The sequence below is a fragment of the Heteronotia binoei genome, chromosome 4 (assembly GCF_032191835.1).
Source record: "Heteronotia binoei isolate CCM8104 ecotype False Entrance Well chromosome 4, APGP_CSIRO_Hbin_v1, whole genome shotgun sequence".
NCBI lineage: Eukaryota > Metazoa > Chordata > Lepidosauria > Squamata > Gekkonidae > Heteronotia > Heteronotia binoei.
Genome location: NC_083226.1, coordinates 38,820,149 through 38,833,749, shown reverse-complemented (window position 1 = coordinate 38,833,749; position 13,601 = coordinate 38,820,149). Strand labels below are relative to the sequence as shown.

At 41.8% G+C, this 13,601-nt stretch overlaps 1 protein-coding gene across 5 annotated transcripts in view; it reads right to left on the bottom strand.

Annotated features, from left to right (window-relative positions):
* PALM2AKAP2 (PALM2 and AKAP2 fusion) overlaps window positions 1-13,601 on the bottom strand; it is a 163,062-nt gene that overhangs the window by 53,385 nt on the left and 96,076 nt on the right. For 2 of the 5 annotated variants that reach the window (XM_060237148.1, XM_060237145.1), the window contains one exon: window positions 10,495-10,572. The exons of 2 other annotated variants lie outside the window; for them this stretch is intronic. In XM_060237148.1, coding sequence (XP_060093131.1) covers window positions 10,495-10,572 — 78 coding nt within the window. Of the gene's footprint in view, window positions 1-10,494; window positions 10,573-12,980; window positions 13,001-13,601 lie in introns of those variants that run through there. One more of the 5 variants, XM_060237150.1, reaches the window with a different exon arrangement.

Genomic DNA, 13,601 nt, shown 5'->3' with positions numbered 1-13,601 from the left:
TTCCTGCTAAAAAAAAAAAGCCCAGAATACCAGACATAAATTACTTTTGGAGAGGGAGGAGAGGAGGTTACTAATGAATGCTGTTTCCTGCAAATTTATAGTCTGTTGAAACAGTCTCTTATGCAACAAAAAATTACAACTACACTTTTGGTATGTTTTATATATGCAAACTCTGGGAACATTAACTGAAAGCTGAATTTCTATATTAAAGGGAGAATTTTTGAACATATTAGATCCTTCAAACTTTGCAAGATAAAATGGAAACTGAAACAAATTATCTGAGTGTTCACTTCAGAAAGTCTTAACATCTTTTCTTCCATCCTGTACTAAAATGTTTATGATGCACAGAGCCAAGTCACAGTACCTTTTCCAGTATCTGCCAGTTCCTTTGTACTCTGACAATGGAGGGACTGTAATTCAGTGGTATTCTTCAAAGGTCTCCCATCCAAATACTAACCAGGGCCAACCCTGCTTAGTTTCTGAGATCTGAGGAGATTGGGCTAGCCTGGGCTATCCAGGTCAGGGTGTCAGCAACACCAGCACAATTCTCATTCAGGAATGCTAGCGATAAATAGTGTCAAGCACCGGCAGACCAGTCAATAAATATTGCTTTGGCCTCTTTCACAGATGTGCTACATGCTGTCTGGGGGTAGTGTAGGCTGGCAGTCCTCAATTAATCCCCACATCAATTAAGTGCCATCATTGTGAGAACAGAGGTACTAGACTCTTGCCCAAAACAAGAATCCCTGCCACCCCAACCTGTCACAGTATCAAACAGTTTGAAATTTCCACGGCATTTCTTTGGACAAGCCTTCACACTTTAATGTGGCCTCTCTGTCTGTTTTAATATAGTCATTTATTTATCCACAACTGACTATCAAGTTGTACGATCAACAGAACTGAATGGTAAAAAGAAGCTGTTGTGGAATGCAGGGACAAACCTAAGGAGGTGAGATAAATACACTTGCAGAAAATAAATGACTATCTTTAAAATGCCGAAGCTTATTCTAAAGAAATATGTATGTATGTGTGTGTGTGTAAAACACACGCAAACACACATAAACAATCCTGTTGCAGGTTGATTCTATTTTTTGATGCACATTGAGACTTTTCTGAAAGAGCAGCACTTATGTGGGTATCAGTGGCCTTAACAGGAGTTTTATTTTTTTAAAAGTGCATCTCAACATACAACCTTTACCCTGAAACCTTTACCCTGAGGTGGTACACTTGATTCTGTTGAATGACTGCAAACTCTTTGTTTTTATCTTGTCCTTCCTCCAAGGAATGTGGTGAATGTGGCTCTCTGCATCCCATTTCAGACAGAGGAAGATATATTCTAAAAGCAGCAGATTGGCCAGATGATTTCCTTCAATAAATTATTATAGAGCAGTGATCTCTAACATGGCACCAACCATTGCATTTGCCACCCATTTGCTTCTTTAGTCTGGGGCTAAAACCTAAAGGGTTTTGAACAGAACAGTAAAATACATAGAACTTTGCGTCCTTCCTACCAGATGACTAATCAACACAGCAGTGAGCTCATCCTGGGCAGTTGGGTCAAAGTTGTGTGCCCTTGGCTTGGCCATAAACATTGACTCTTCTGTCTCTGGGCTTGGAAACTTCCCCCTATAGCCGTGCAGGGAGTAAACTCTCACCTTTCTTCAGGAACAGAAATCAAATAGTATATTTTCTCCAAACCAAAAGCTGATCCTGAATTCCCTCTATTCTGGTGTAGGAGGTGCTTTTGAAGTGCTCACAAGACATTGATTTTTGCATCTTCAGGGAGAATTATTTTATTTCACAAAATTTATATCCCACCTGTCTGCTCACAAAAAGGCCACCAAGAGGGCTAACTGATTAAAACATACATGTTAAGATCACATTTTAAAACCCTGAAACCCAACCCGAGATCACTAGAACAATTAAAATCAGAGCTAAAACACATGCAAAGAAGTAAAAACAACAACTGGGCAGGAAGAAGGGATCACTGCAGGAACACCGAACAAAAGCCTTCACTACTGGTAGAGGATGGCAGCAGAAAGGAACAGAAAAACCTCTCTGGGGAGAGTCTGGAACTTTGATGCCATGACTGAGAAAGATTGCCACTCACCTATTTCAGGTGGCGGGGGCACCCAAAGCAGGGCCTCCAAAGATTATCAAAGCAAATAGATGGGTTCATATGGGAATAGTCAGTCCTTCAGGTATGCTGGCCCCAAGCTGCAGAAAGGTCAGCACCAGCACCTGGAACTGTGCTTGGAGACCAACTGGGAACCAGTGTAGATGGGTCACTGGAGTGATATGGGCCCTACATTGCAGCCCAGCCAACATCCTAGCTGCAGTATTCTGCACCAGTTGAAGTTTCTGCAGTCATCTGAGCTAGATGTAACCAGGACATGCACCACAGTGGCCAGACATTTTCAGTTCAGGAAAGACTGCAATTGGCTTACCAGTCAACACTGATATAAGGCACTCCTGGCCACAGCTGCTGCCAGTTTATCCTTCTGTAGGCCTGAATCCAAGAGAACCCCACAGACTATGGACCTGTTTTCTTTGAGGAGTGCAACCCCATTCAGAATGGGCATCATCTTAAATCTTAAACTATTGGTCACCAGTAGCACTTCTGTCTTGTCAGGTACCTATTTAGAAGAAGCACTGCAAGGCAATGCTTGGCTTGGAATCTTTGACTGTTTTGTGGAATCTATCACAGTTTTAGGACCAGGCCCACCCCACTGGTAGCCATTTTTTTTGACTGCTTGACCATTCTGTGGTAGTGCCCACCTCAAAATTCCAAAATTACCCACATGTTCACCAAGGTTGGGCATGCACCATTGTATTTTGAGCCCTTATAATGTATAATTACCTGAGCAAAGGTACAGTGGAAGGTTATGATTATTTCATACAGAACTCAGCTACAACATCACAACAGCTGACCAGAATGGAAAAGGTATTCCTTATCTACTCTCGATTTTTAACAATTCTATCACATGTAAGAAAAACTCAGAGGCTCTAGAAGTTTAACTCCATAAAAATGGCCTCTACCATTATTCGAATGAAATTTTAAAAAAGCTTTCCTGAACACAGCAAGAACAGAAGCAGAGTCCAAAAGCCACATAACCATCTCCAATTAAGCAACAGCTTTGGCAAGACACTGGCTACTCAGACTAGACAATAATAATAGGTTTAAATTGTTATGTCACTGCCATTGATATCTTGGTTCCCCCGCCCCCCAGTTTGTAGGAAGCCATTGCAGGTTTTTTGCTCTTGCTTTAAAGACCTGCCTTAATCACCACTGTTGAAAAAGAAGGAAAAGATATTTGAATGGGCTTGAATGGAAGGAAGGTAACTGTGAAACAGATATTTGCCAATACTGGGAACTATATTTTAATGACCTCCACTGCCACTCTAGGGATTTTCTTGTACTCCCCCCCCACACACACACAGGAAGTAAACACAGCTATTAAAAAAAATCGGTTATACAGTATGCTATTTATATGTTCTCAAACTAAAATAAATGTTCCTAGCCCTATAAATTTCATGTGTTTATTTTATGGAGCTAGCTGATCTTTCCATTGTGCAAGAAGATACAGAAAGTCTGGCATGTTACCAAGTGGTATTTCTTGTTTCACAAAATGCAGGTCATCCCCTGTATTGAGAGAATGACTGCGGAAATGAATACAAAATATGAACAGTTCTAGGCGACCATTATACTAAGCAACTGTACATATTTGTTATTTAGCCATTACAGGAACCTAGCTCTCACTCCATGTGGAAGTGCTTCTGTGGCAAATATCACCAGCAAATATAACCTTGCTAATATTTGAAAGGGGAAAAAACAGGTACCATTACCAATGAGATTGTGAATCCTAAATGGAATGTGGATGTAACATATAGATATGGAATTCATGATGCCTGCACGCTGTCTGGACAGTTTCCATCACATAACAAATAACCCAAGTACCCAGATACGTTTTAATTTTTTTCTTTTTAAAAAGTGTTATGAAGCATGGTAGAAAAAGCCCAGCAGGAACTTATTTGTATATTAGGCCACATCCCCTGATGCCAAGCAAGTCGGAACTGCGTTTCTGTGCATTCCTGCTAGACACACACAAGTCCCCCCCCCCCAAAAAAACCCCTGGTTTCCAAAGTACCACTGAATTATCTGAGCTTTCATTTACCCAACACATACAAATCTCCACTGCAAAAAAACCCCTCATAAAAATGCTCAACCTCCATTGATCTGGATTACTTTCATTTTGGATACATATGATTAGTACCATTTTAGCATTTTACTTGTGACCTTTAAACAACATATCTAATAATATCTAGTGAAGTAAACTGTTTTTCAAAGTGATAAAACATTTTTAAATTTGCAAAACCCAGCACAGCACATTTTAATTCAACTGAGAGAATTCCCCAGATAGCATCTTCTAATTTTTGGCTGATCAATATATTAAACAGAACTTTGAAAACCGTAATCCAAGACCTTTACTGCACTTGGTGACACTTTAATTTCTTTGGAAGTGCTCTGAATTTACTGAAACTGATTTATACATTATGTAAAATTACTAGGAATAAGGTCCTCTGCAGAGAAAAATACAACAGGCTCTAGAAAGAGGCTCTGGACAAGTGCTCTCCACCCTTGCTGTCTTCTCACACACCCAAGTGAAGGCTATCACTCTCCTTCATCTCAAGGGGAGCTGATCTCTGCCTTCTGGAGAGCAGTTGTAATTCTAAGTGATCTCCAGACCTCACCTGGAGATTGGCAACAATGGTTCCCCAGATGGCTGGTTTGGAGGGTGCAGTGCATGGCACTGTACCTGTCTGAGATCCCACCCCTCCTCAAACCCCACCCCTTAAATCTCCAGGAATTTCCTAACCTGGAATTGGCAACCCTATCTCCTTCCCTTTATCTACCCCTCTGACTTCAGCTTTCCATCACCTCCCCCCTCTCTGCAGCCTCTACCTAAGAAAAGGACAGGCTCTCTCCACAGTGGTGTGGACCAAAGTAGCTTACATCATCTCCCTCTCCCCCCTTTAATTAGAACAATCACCCTGTGAAGCAGGTTAGGCTGAAAGTCTGAGACTGGTCCAAAAGCACACCGTAAGCTTCCACAGCAAGAACCTGGATCTGGCAGACCTCACTCTGAAGCCCTAACTCCTATGCCCTCATCAAACTCCACCACAAAATCTGTAGGAATTCTCCATCAACCTGGAACTGGTATCCCTAGTGAAGACTGGCCCCAATGAGTTCTGCCTCAGAGGCCTTTAGTGATACCTTTCAGAGCAACACCCTCTCCGATAACATTGCTAGTCTTAAGCACTTCAGTCCCTCTCAGTCTTGCTTTCCCTCCCTCTTCTCTGTATCTGATCTGCTGCTACAGGATGCCATTCCTCCTCCCGCCTTCGTCTCTGGCTGCTTCCCTTCCAGAGGAAGAAAGGAAGAAGCCCTCAGCCAATTGAGGGAGGCTTTTGGTGGTTCTTTCCCTCCTCCTACCTAGGGCTGCCAAGCCCCTGGTCTGGGTAGGGAATCTCCCACCCGGGAGGTTCTCAACCCACCGGCGGGGGGAACCTCCCCCTGCACTGCTGGCACGATGATGTCACCCGGAAGTGACATCATCAAAATGGTGGCACTCGTGTGGGGCCACTCTAGGCATTTCTGGAAAAACTCTATGGTTTTCCTGGACGCTTTAGCCATTTGAGAGGTAAAACTCTATGGTACAATAGGCAGGTGCACTCACATGGACCCTCTATGTTTTCAGTCCAGTTTCTGCCTTAACTCAGTGAAGCACATATCTGAGCCTAAACAGAACAAAGTAACGCTATTAAACAGAACAAAGTAACGCTGTCCTTTGTACATATGGATATGTACAAAAACAAAAGAATGTCTTTGACTGTATAATCCCTTGGGCAAGACACAGATGACAAACTAAGCTTCTTAAAACACCAAAAACAGACAATAACTTCTGTAGAACACTTCAAATGACAAAAAGCATGCTGTGTACAGTAGGCTCCTACAAAACTACGTTCACTGCCAAAAGACAAGGAAACCATGATTCAGTGAACACCTTGCAAACAATGCCTACCTTTGAGCTGGTCACAAGTCTATGCAAACAGACAAATAGTTCACCAGGCAGACAAATAGTTCACCAAATGCAGGAAAAAAGGAGGGCATCCACATGTACTAAAATCTGCAAGCCTCCCGTTCCTATCTACCCCTTTCCCCTCTTGAAGGTGAGACAGAATTCTAGACCCCTTCTTAGGAACAGCAGCAGAGGAGGAATCTTCACCTATCGACTCCTTTCTCCGCTGCTGCTTATCCTTATAAATTCTGTATAAGGAGGAAATAATCAGAGTTTGAGAAAATGTATTAGTAGGTTACAGAACCACCATATGTTTTAGAAGCCGCCAACCATTCTTCAGAATTTCAGACACAGTCTGCGTGTCATCAGTCATCTGCATTAGATATGCTGAGCTAGTGCTGATCTTTTGTATCCATTCCAGATCACGAGGAAGTGTAGCCGCAAAGGGAGAGAGAGGCAGGGAAATCACCCATTCAGAAGCTGCCACTCAAAATCACTCATTCCCACTCCAGTTTTTAAAAGGCCATCCAGGTGCACAAGTGCGGGTGAGAGCTGAAATGCATTCATTAAAAATATGAACTAGGCAACATGTGATAAATATCTTGAGGCTGTAGATCTTTATAAATAACAGCTCACCTGGTGATTAATTTGCAAAATTAATGTGCAAAACAGAGAAAATTATGTGCTGATTTTGTGCATATGTTCACTTTAGTTTCCATGGACTTCACTTTGTGTGTAGCAAGTAAATTACAGATTATTCAGTTCCAATGTGATTAACTGACAGTCAGAGGATCTTGCAGAGGAATCTTAGACCAGCCACTCCCCATTCAGTGTTGTCCACACCCATCAGTCAATAATTGTCTGACACAGAATTGCCTGACACAGAATTGCACTGCCTCCTCCCTTGCCCATGATGACACTAACTCAGAAAAAACAACAGCTCTAGGACCTATCACTGAGGTGCTGTCCAGGCCAATAGATTAATTTTTTATTTATTTAGAAAACTTATATTCCGCCCTTTCCATAACAGGCTCGGGGCGGATCACAACATAGATTAGACAATAAAACCAACAAGTCAAATTTAAAACAATACAATGAAACCAAAACAACAGAATGATGGAAGGGGCAAGAATGGAGGAAAAGAAATGCAAGAAAAGAACAAAGTTTGAGTCCACTGACATCTTCGAGTCCACTGATGTCCACTGACATCTTTAAGACCAACAAAGTTTTATTCTTGTAGAAAAAGCCCAGCAGGAACTCATTTGCATATTAGGCCACACCCCCTGACATCACTGGAAGTGACATCACCCATTCAGTAGGTTACTTGCAGCATATTGATGCAGAACAGTAAAGTGCCATCAGCTACATGTCATGGATGTGTGTTATCATGTGTGGTGGAGTGGGCAGCTGCAAACCCAGTTTCTCCCGGGAGGGGGCGCGTGGGTGGCTCCATGTCTCCTGCTCTCTTTGCAAGTCCACTGGAGGCTGGAGGTGGCAGAGAGGACAGAGCATGCGGTCTGGGAGTGTGTGGCTATCTAGTTCTCTCCCTCTGCCAGAGACATTTTTTTTTAGCCAGAGCAAAGATTAAGCACCAACTCCACAACACTGCTTCTCTGCTCTAAGATTCCCACACCCAAACCAAATTTGTCACTATTTTATAAAGTGTAATGCTTACATTAAAAGGCCAATAAGAATATAGGTTATGGCAGCTGCCAAGTCATGGAAGACAGCTATTTTAAAAAACTTTGTTATTCGTAAATAATAAGAAAATGAGCTAACTGGCAGCAGACCATGACAACTGGGTTTAATTCTCCTTTCACCATCTTTCCCAAACTATATACCCTTTGCACAATTCCCTACTTTTGAATACAGATTTTCCTACTCTTGATTAGTATTATTGGCTGCCATTTTAATTGATTGCTTTATGTATTGTTCTTACTATACTTCAGTAACTACTTTTGATTGTGAAGCATTATTGCTTTTATGCCAATAAAGGTCTGAACTGAACTGAATACAGATTTTCAACTGTTCTTTCTATTTCCATTATTTATTTGTGTATCCATTCTACACACACTATTATTATTATGGAAGACTTAAAGACACCAGTCATGCATATTAAAGAATTTGCATTATATATTAATAAGTCCTGCTATTGTAGTACAACAAAAGTTTTAGAATTATTAGCAGCTCAACAGTGATAACATTCAGCTAAATCTAGATTTTAACTCCCTACTGCATTCAGCTAAATCTAGATTTTAACTCCCTACTGCAGGAAACAAAATTTATAGTAAACAGAGATTACATTGCCTTCTCAAGCTGTTGCAGCAAAAATAAACACATCTACTAGCATTTTAAAGACTAACAATGTTTTATTCCAGCATAAGATTTCATGGATTTTTATTCCAGCATAAGATTTCTTCATTGGATGCATGGGGTAGGTCATCATTGTCTGTCTTCTGAAGACTCACCATGTGCATCCACTGAAAGGGGAAAGGGGGTCTGGTCCATGAAACTTTATGCTAGAATAACCTCACTTGTAACATAAATGTAGTTTAAAATAATCTAAGGAATCATTCTCCTCGTCACTGTCATGTCATGTGCCCTACAGCAAGATACTTTTTAGTGTCTTTAGCATGTGTGGCCAAACTTGCTTAATGTAAGAACCACAAAGAATAAATGTGAGATGTTTGAGAGCCACAAGAGATGAAACTCAGATGTTTGAGAGCCACAGGAAGGAAGGAAGGGAGGAAGGAAGGAAAGGGAAGCTACTTTAACTTTAAATTCATTCTCCAAGCTGCCAGCTGGCTTGGCAAAGAGATTTAAAGATAAAAATGCCTTCTCCAAGCTGGCTGGTGGGGGCTTCGAGAGCCACACAATATGTGTGAAAGAGCCACATGTGGCTCCGGAGCTGCAGTTTGGCCACCCTGGGTCTACAGTTTTTCCAGACTGCAAATCCACCTTAGCAAATGAAGTACAAACTAACACTGCAGGTGGCAGGTACACAGAACTCTGGAATACTGCCCAGTTTCTTTATAACCAATCCAATCTGGTAGAAAAATGTCTATGAACTAACAATTTTAAAATTAAATACCAAGAGAGACTGTGTAGAGATTCTTATAAGTGTACAGCCTTATCCAGGAAACCATAAAATGGAAGCAACAACAATGATACTTTTCAATATTCTGTCACACCCTAATATGACCAGGGCCGTCCCCAGGGTGCATGGCGCCCCAGGCAAACTCTCAGTCCCATGCCGTCCCACAAAAGGAGGGAGAGCGAAGCCTCCTCCAGCATTCTCTTAAGAGAGAACGCTCAGATGCCCAGGCCGTGTCATCAAAGCCAGTAAGGCAGATTCTAGCAGCGCTCCTCAGAGCTCGTGGGGGGTGAGTCCATGGGGTGCTGCCACACAGCTTTGCAGAAGGGAAGGGAGGGAGGGGGGACGACAGCGGCAGCAGCACCACATAGCTTTGCAGAAGGAAGGAAGGGAGGGAGGGGGACAGAGATGACAATGACCGTGGTGGCGGCGGCATGGGGGAGAAGGGAAATTAGGCTTTTACCTTGGGTACGGGGAGGGGGGGAGGAGAGCCCAGTTCAGCACCCCCCTCCTGGTGCCCTAGGCAAATGCCAAGTTCACCTAGTGGGCGAGCCGGCCCTCAGTGTGACCAAAAATTAGAACCCTAGATGAGGATACTAGGAGGGGGGGGGGGTACAGAGGTTTGATTCTCAATTTCTAAGTGCACCAGAGTCAGAGAACATTTGCAGCAAGCATGTCCTACTCATTTCTTATAAGTAAATACCTTCATTCAAATGGGAAAAGTAAAACACTTCCCTTGAACACACTGATGTGGGCAGGCTGAAACTTGTCCTCTGCCTCCCTCCCTGCCTCTGGGTTCTCACAAACAGGTAATGCAATGTGGGTGTGTGCAGGCACCATACAGAGATTTGCTGCACTACTACCACCAGGACTCCATTCAGCATATAAAACACATTGTGCCTGGCTGTGGCAATGGTCATAAATAAAATACACTAAGCAGTTCCGTATCCACAGCTGAGAAATGCTTGGAGAATTTTTTTTTTTGTCAAGAGTTAGGAATCTGAAATATTTTTTTGCTAGCTTTTGGCAAAAGGTATGTCCCATCCTGATCCAAAATCAGCCCTTAATAATTTGTCTGTTCTGTTCCTCATATTTTTCCTCTTCTGTATGAAGCCATTTGAAGAATATAGTTCTTTAAAGTGTGTATGTATTTATAAATGTGAATTATAAACATTAAAAGATAGCTGTAGAATTTGTAGGAAAGAGAAAGAGATTGGCATTCACTCAATAATTCTTACCAACCAAGGAAAGCTAACAGTTATAATCATTCAGGGAGGAAAAACCAAATTTCCGATAGCACAAAGTAGATTATTCTCTTACCCTTAAATCTTGCTCCATTGACAGGCAGAGAACCTGCCATGGCGCTGTGTACCTGAACATCTTTGGCAACTTCGAAAGCTATAATAAATGGTGAAAGGCATATAGAATCTTTCAGCTTCTTGGATTAGTTTTCATTGGAATATTTTACACGAGAGAACTTTTCAAACACTCAAGGGTCTCTCATGCCTGAATTCAAGCAAAAGTAACAACCATTACATTTGCACCCAGAGGAACCAAATAAATCATTCACTAAGAGGCTTTCTTTCTTGGGAAGGAGATTAGCTCAAACTCAATTAGCAAAAATAGGATGATAACCTCCCAGTGCTCCTGCTTCTCCCACTGTGGCTCTGACGATGGAATCTATGTCATTAATGGCTCTTCTATCAGTAGGGCTGGAAGCTCGTGGCAGATTTTTAAAAATCTAGAAGCAGCCTCCAGAAAAAGTCTGGGATAATTCTGAAGCTAATTCATACCTCAGATAGCCTAGTGGGGGGGGGGGGGGGAAACCCTACCTAAAAGACAGCAGAGTCTGTTGAGACACTGCCTTCTATTGGGACTCTTTCCATTGGTGGTTAATTGCAGAAACAAACAAAAAATGAAAGCAGCTTTTGGGCACTAAGTCAGCAGGAGAGGTTGGGATGATCCCACGATAGGCCTCAGCAGCAGGTATCATATTCTTGTTAGCAACAGAGAATGGACTTCAGGATCATGATTTTACTCCTCTCCATCCCCTCCTTTTTCTTCTCTTTGATTTTCCTGTACTAATTGTAAAGAACCGTATGTTGGACTGGAGATCTTTCTCATGCACCCCACCTCCCTTCTGACCCTGAGAATGCTGATTCCCAGGGTGGCAGGACCCATGTGAATCAACAGCCATGCACACCAGAGGAGGGCTGCTCTGAGGAGCCAGAAGCAGGCAAAACTGCTTCTTTGCTACCTCTTCTATCAGCTCAGCTTGGATAATGGAAGAGGCAGAAAAGGCAATTATATTCCTTTCCCTCTCCGCAGCACGCTTATTTCATGTGGATCCCAGCCACAATCCTGGTAACAAACTTTCCTGGAGTTTGATGGGACTGCTAGGAAGAGGGAACACAGGAGAGATAAATGACCACTAGCACCTCCTGCTGACAGACTGGTAACAAAGGTGGACCCAATAATTTCAAGTGACATGAACCAAATAGTTCCTGCAAACAAACTTCAAGCTACAGCTACGAACTCTGATTAACAGGGAAACCTTATCTCTTTGCAGCAAGCAACAAGTTTAAAGGGAAAAAATGATAGGTAAGTAGCACTGAGAGGCTTATCGGAGGGAAGTGCAACCCACAGCCTGCTTCACATACACACCAAAGGGTGTGTATTACTGAACTTGATTAAAAAACAACAACTAAAAATGATCTTATGCAGGGGAAAATATCCTGAATTGGATGGCGTATATGCCTTCTGAAGTCCTAAGAGGATTTTGGAACAGGATTTTCTGAAGATTTCTGTCTCTTGCTCTCACTTCCCCAAATTCTAACTTTTCCCTCCATCTTTCCCTGCAGTTCTTTATCAAGCTGTTTTTCCAGAATGTCACCAGATACTACTTAAAGAGACAGGAGCACACTGGGATTCCAGGTTGGATCCAACAAGTTACCTTTGTAATTCAACAGGAAATAGGCCACTGTACTCTAGGGCTCTCTCCCCAGCTACTAACTACACCTGGCCCTACTTATACAACTTTGCAAGAGCTTTTGTATAAAAACTTGGCAAAAATGTGTATCTTCCTAATAATTATCTATAAATCCTGAGATGAAGCATATAGACATATAACAAGTTGGCATTCCACAAAGCAGTGACAAAACTTGAGTTCAAGCCTAAAGTTTAAAGAAGATACTTGATTTTATCAATGCCAGGTGCATTAGCATTTGCTTAATCTCGGGACTGTGCCTCTACTTTATTTGCCCTCTCTCATGATTAGGTATGCTTTCATCTTTCACCAGCCAATTTTGTATAACAGCTATGATATAAGAGTTAATTGCAGACTAGTCTTCTTGAATTTCAAAGCAGAAAATGGTGCACTCCACACAAACACAGTCCTTCGATTTATAACACAAATTCCCAAATTAATCTTGGCGATGTGTTACAGTACAGATGATACAGTAAGTCATGTGGCCCATTCTCCTTCACATTTACCTGCCCTTCAATAGTCTGCTGGAATAACAATGACCTACATCTGAATGCAGATTACGGACTTTAAAAAAAACACATTGAAAATAACTACCCTAATTTATCATACAGCTGTTGTAGAGCTGCTGACAGCAAAGAAGAGGTAAAATGCATTCAGATCACACATGCATATGCTGAACACTGGTGAGGATTTCAGCTTCTATTAAAAAAAAGTATTTGAACAACCTCCATATAACCAGTGGAGAACTTTGAATAACACAATAGCAAAAAACAAATACAAGAGGTAAAGAATAGCCCACATTCATAATATTTAAACTCACATTTTCCATACGGCTGTAATTTGAATCCAAAGAGATTATTAAGTAATAGAACCTTCACTGGAAGAAACAGGTAGATTACAGATGAGATATGGATAGACAGTCTGCTGTGTTTTATAGCTGGTGCAGACATTAAATCAAAAGACAATATGCTCTACTGAGATAGCACTGAAGATGGGTGTGATTAGCCATGACCTTGGGGCAAAATTGTTGAATATCCTTCAGCCATTCCCATGACCAGATATTCAGGCATCTGCTATGCATGGAATGAAGGGAAGATTCTGAAGCAGTTCCCGTCCCTGTTTGCCCAAAGGAATATGCAGCTGTTATGACCCCTTGACTCATCTGTATCCTTTTAAGGCAAAAGACTGAAACGACCTTCTCCCTACATGCCACACACAAGAAGTAAATCCCAAAGAAACAATTGCCTGCCAGATGCCACTGATATAGAAACTCAGAAATAATTAGCATATATGTCTGTTTTAGCAAATCTACAAGGACATTCCCAGATTCAGTAGGCAAATATTTTACAAAACTGCACTAGGTTCTGCAAATAGGGTTTCGTGTTGCATATAAATGCTGAATTTGTGCTTAGACTTAATTTTTCCTGAATCCTGTAGTGGA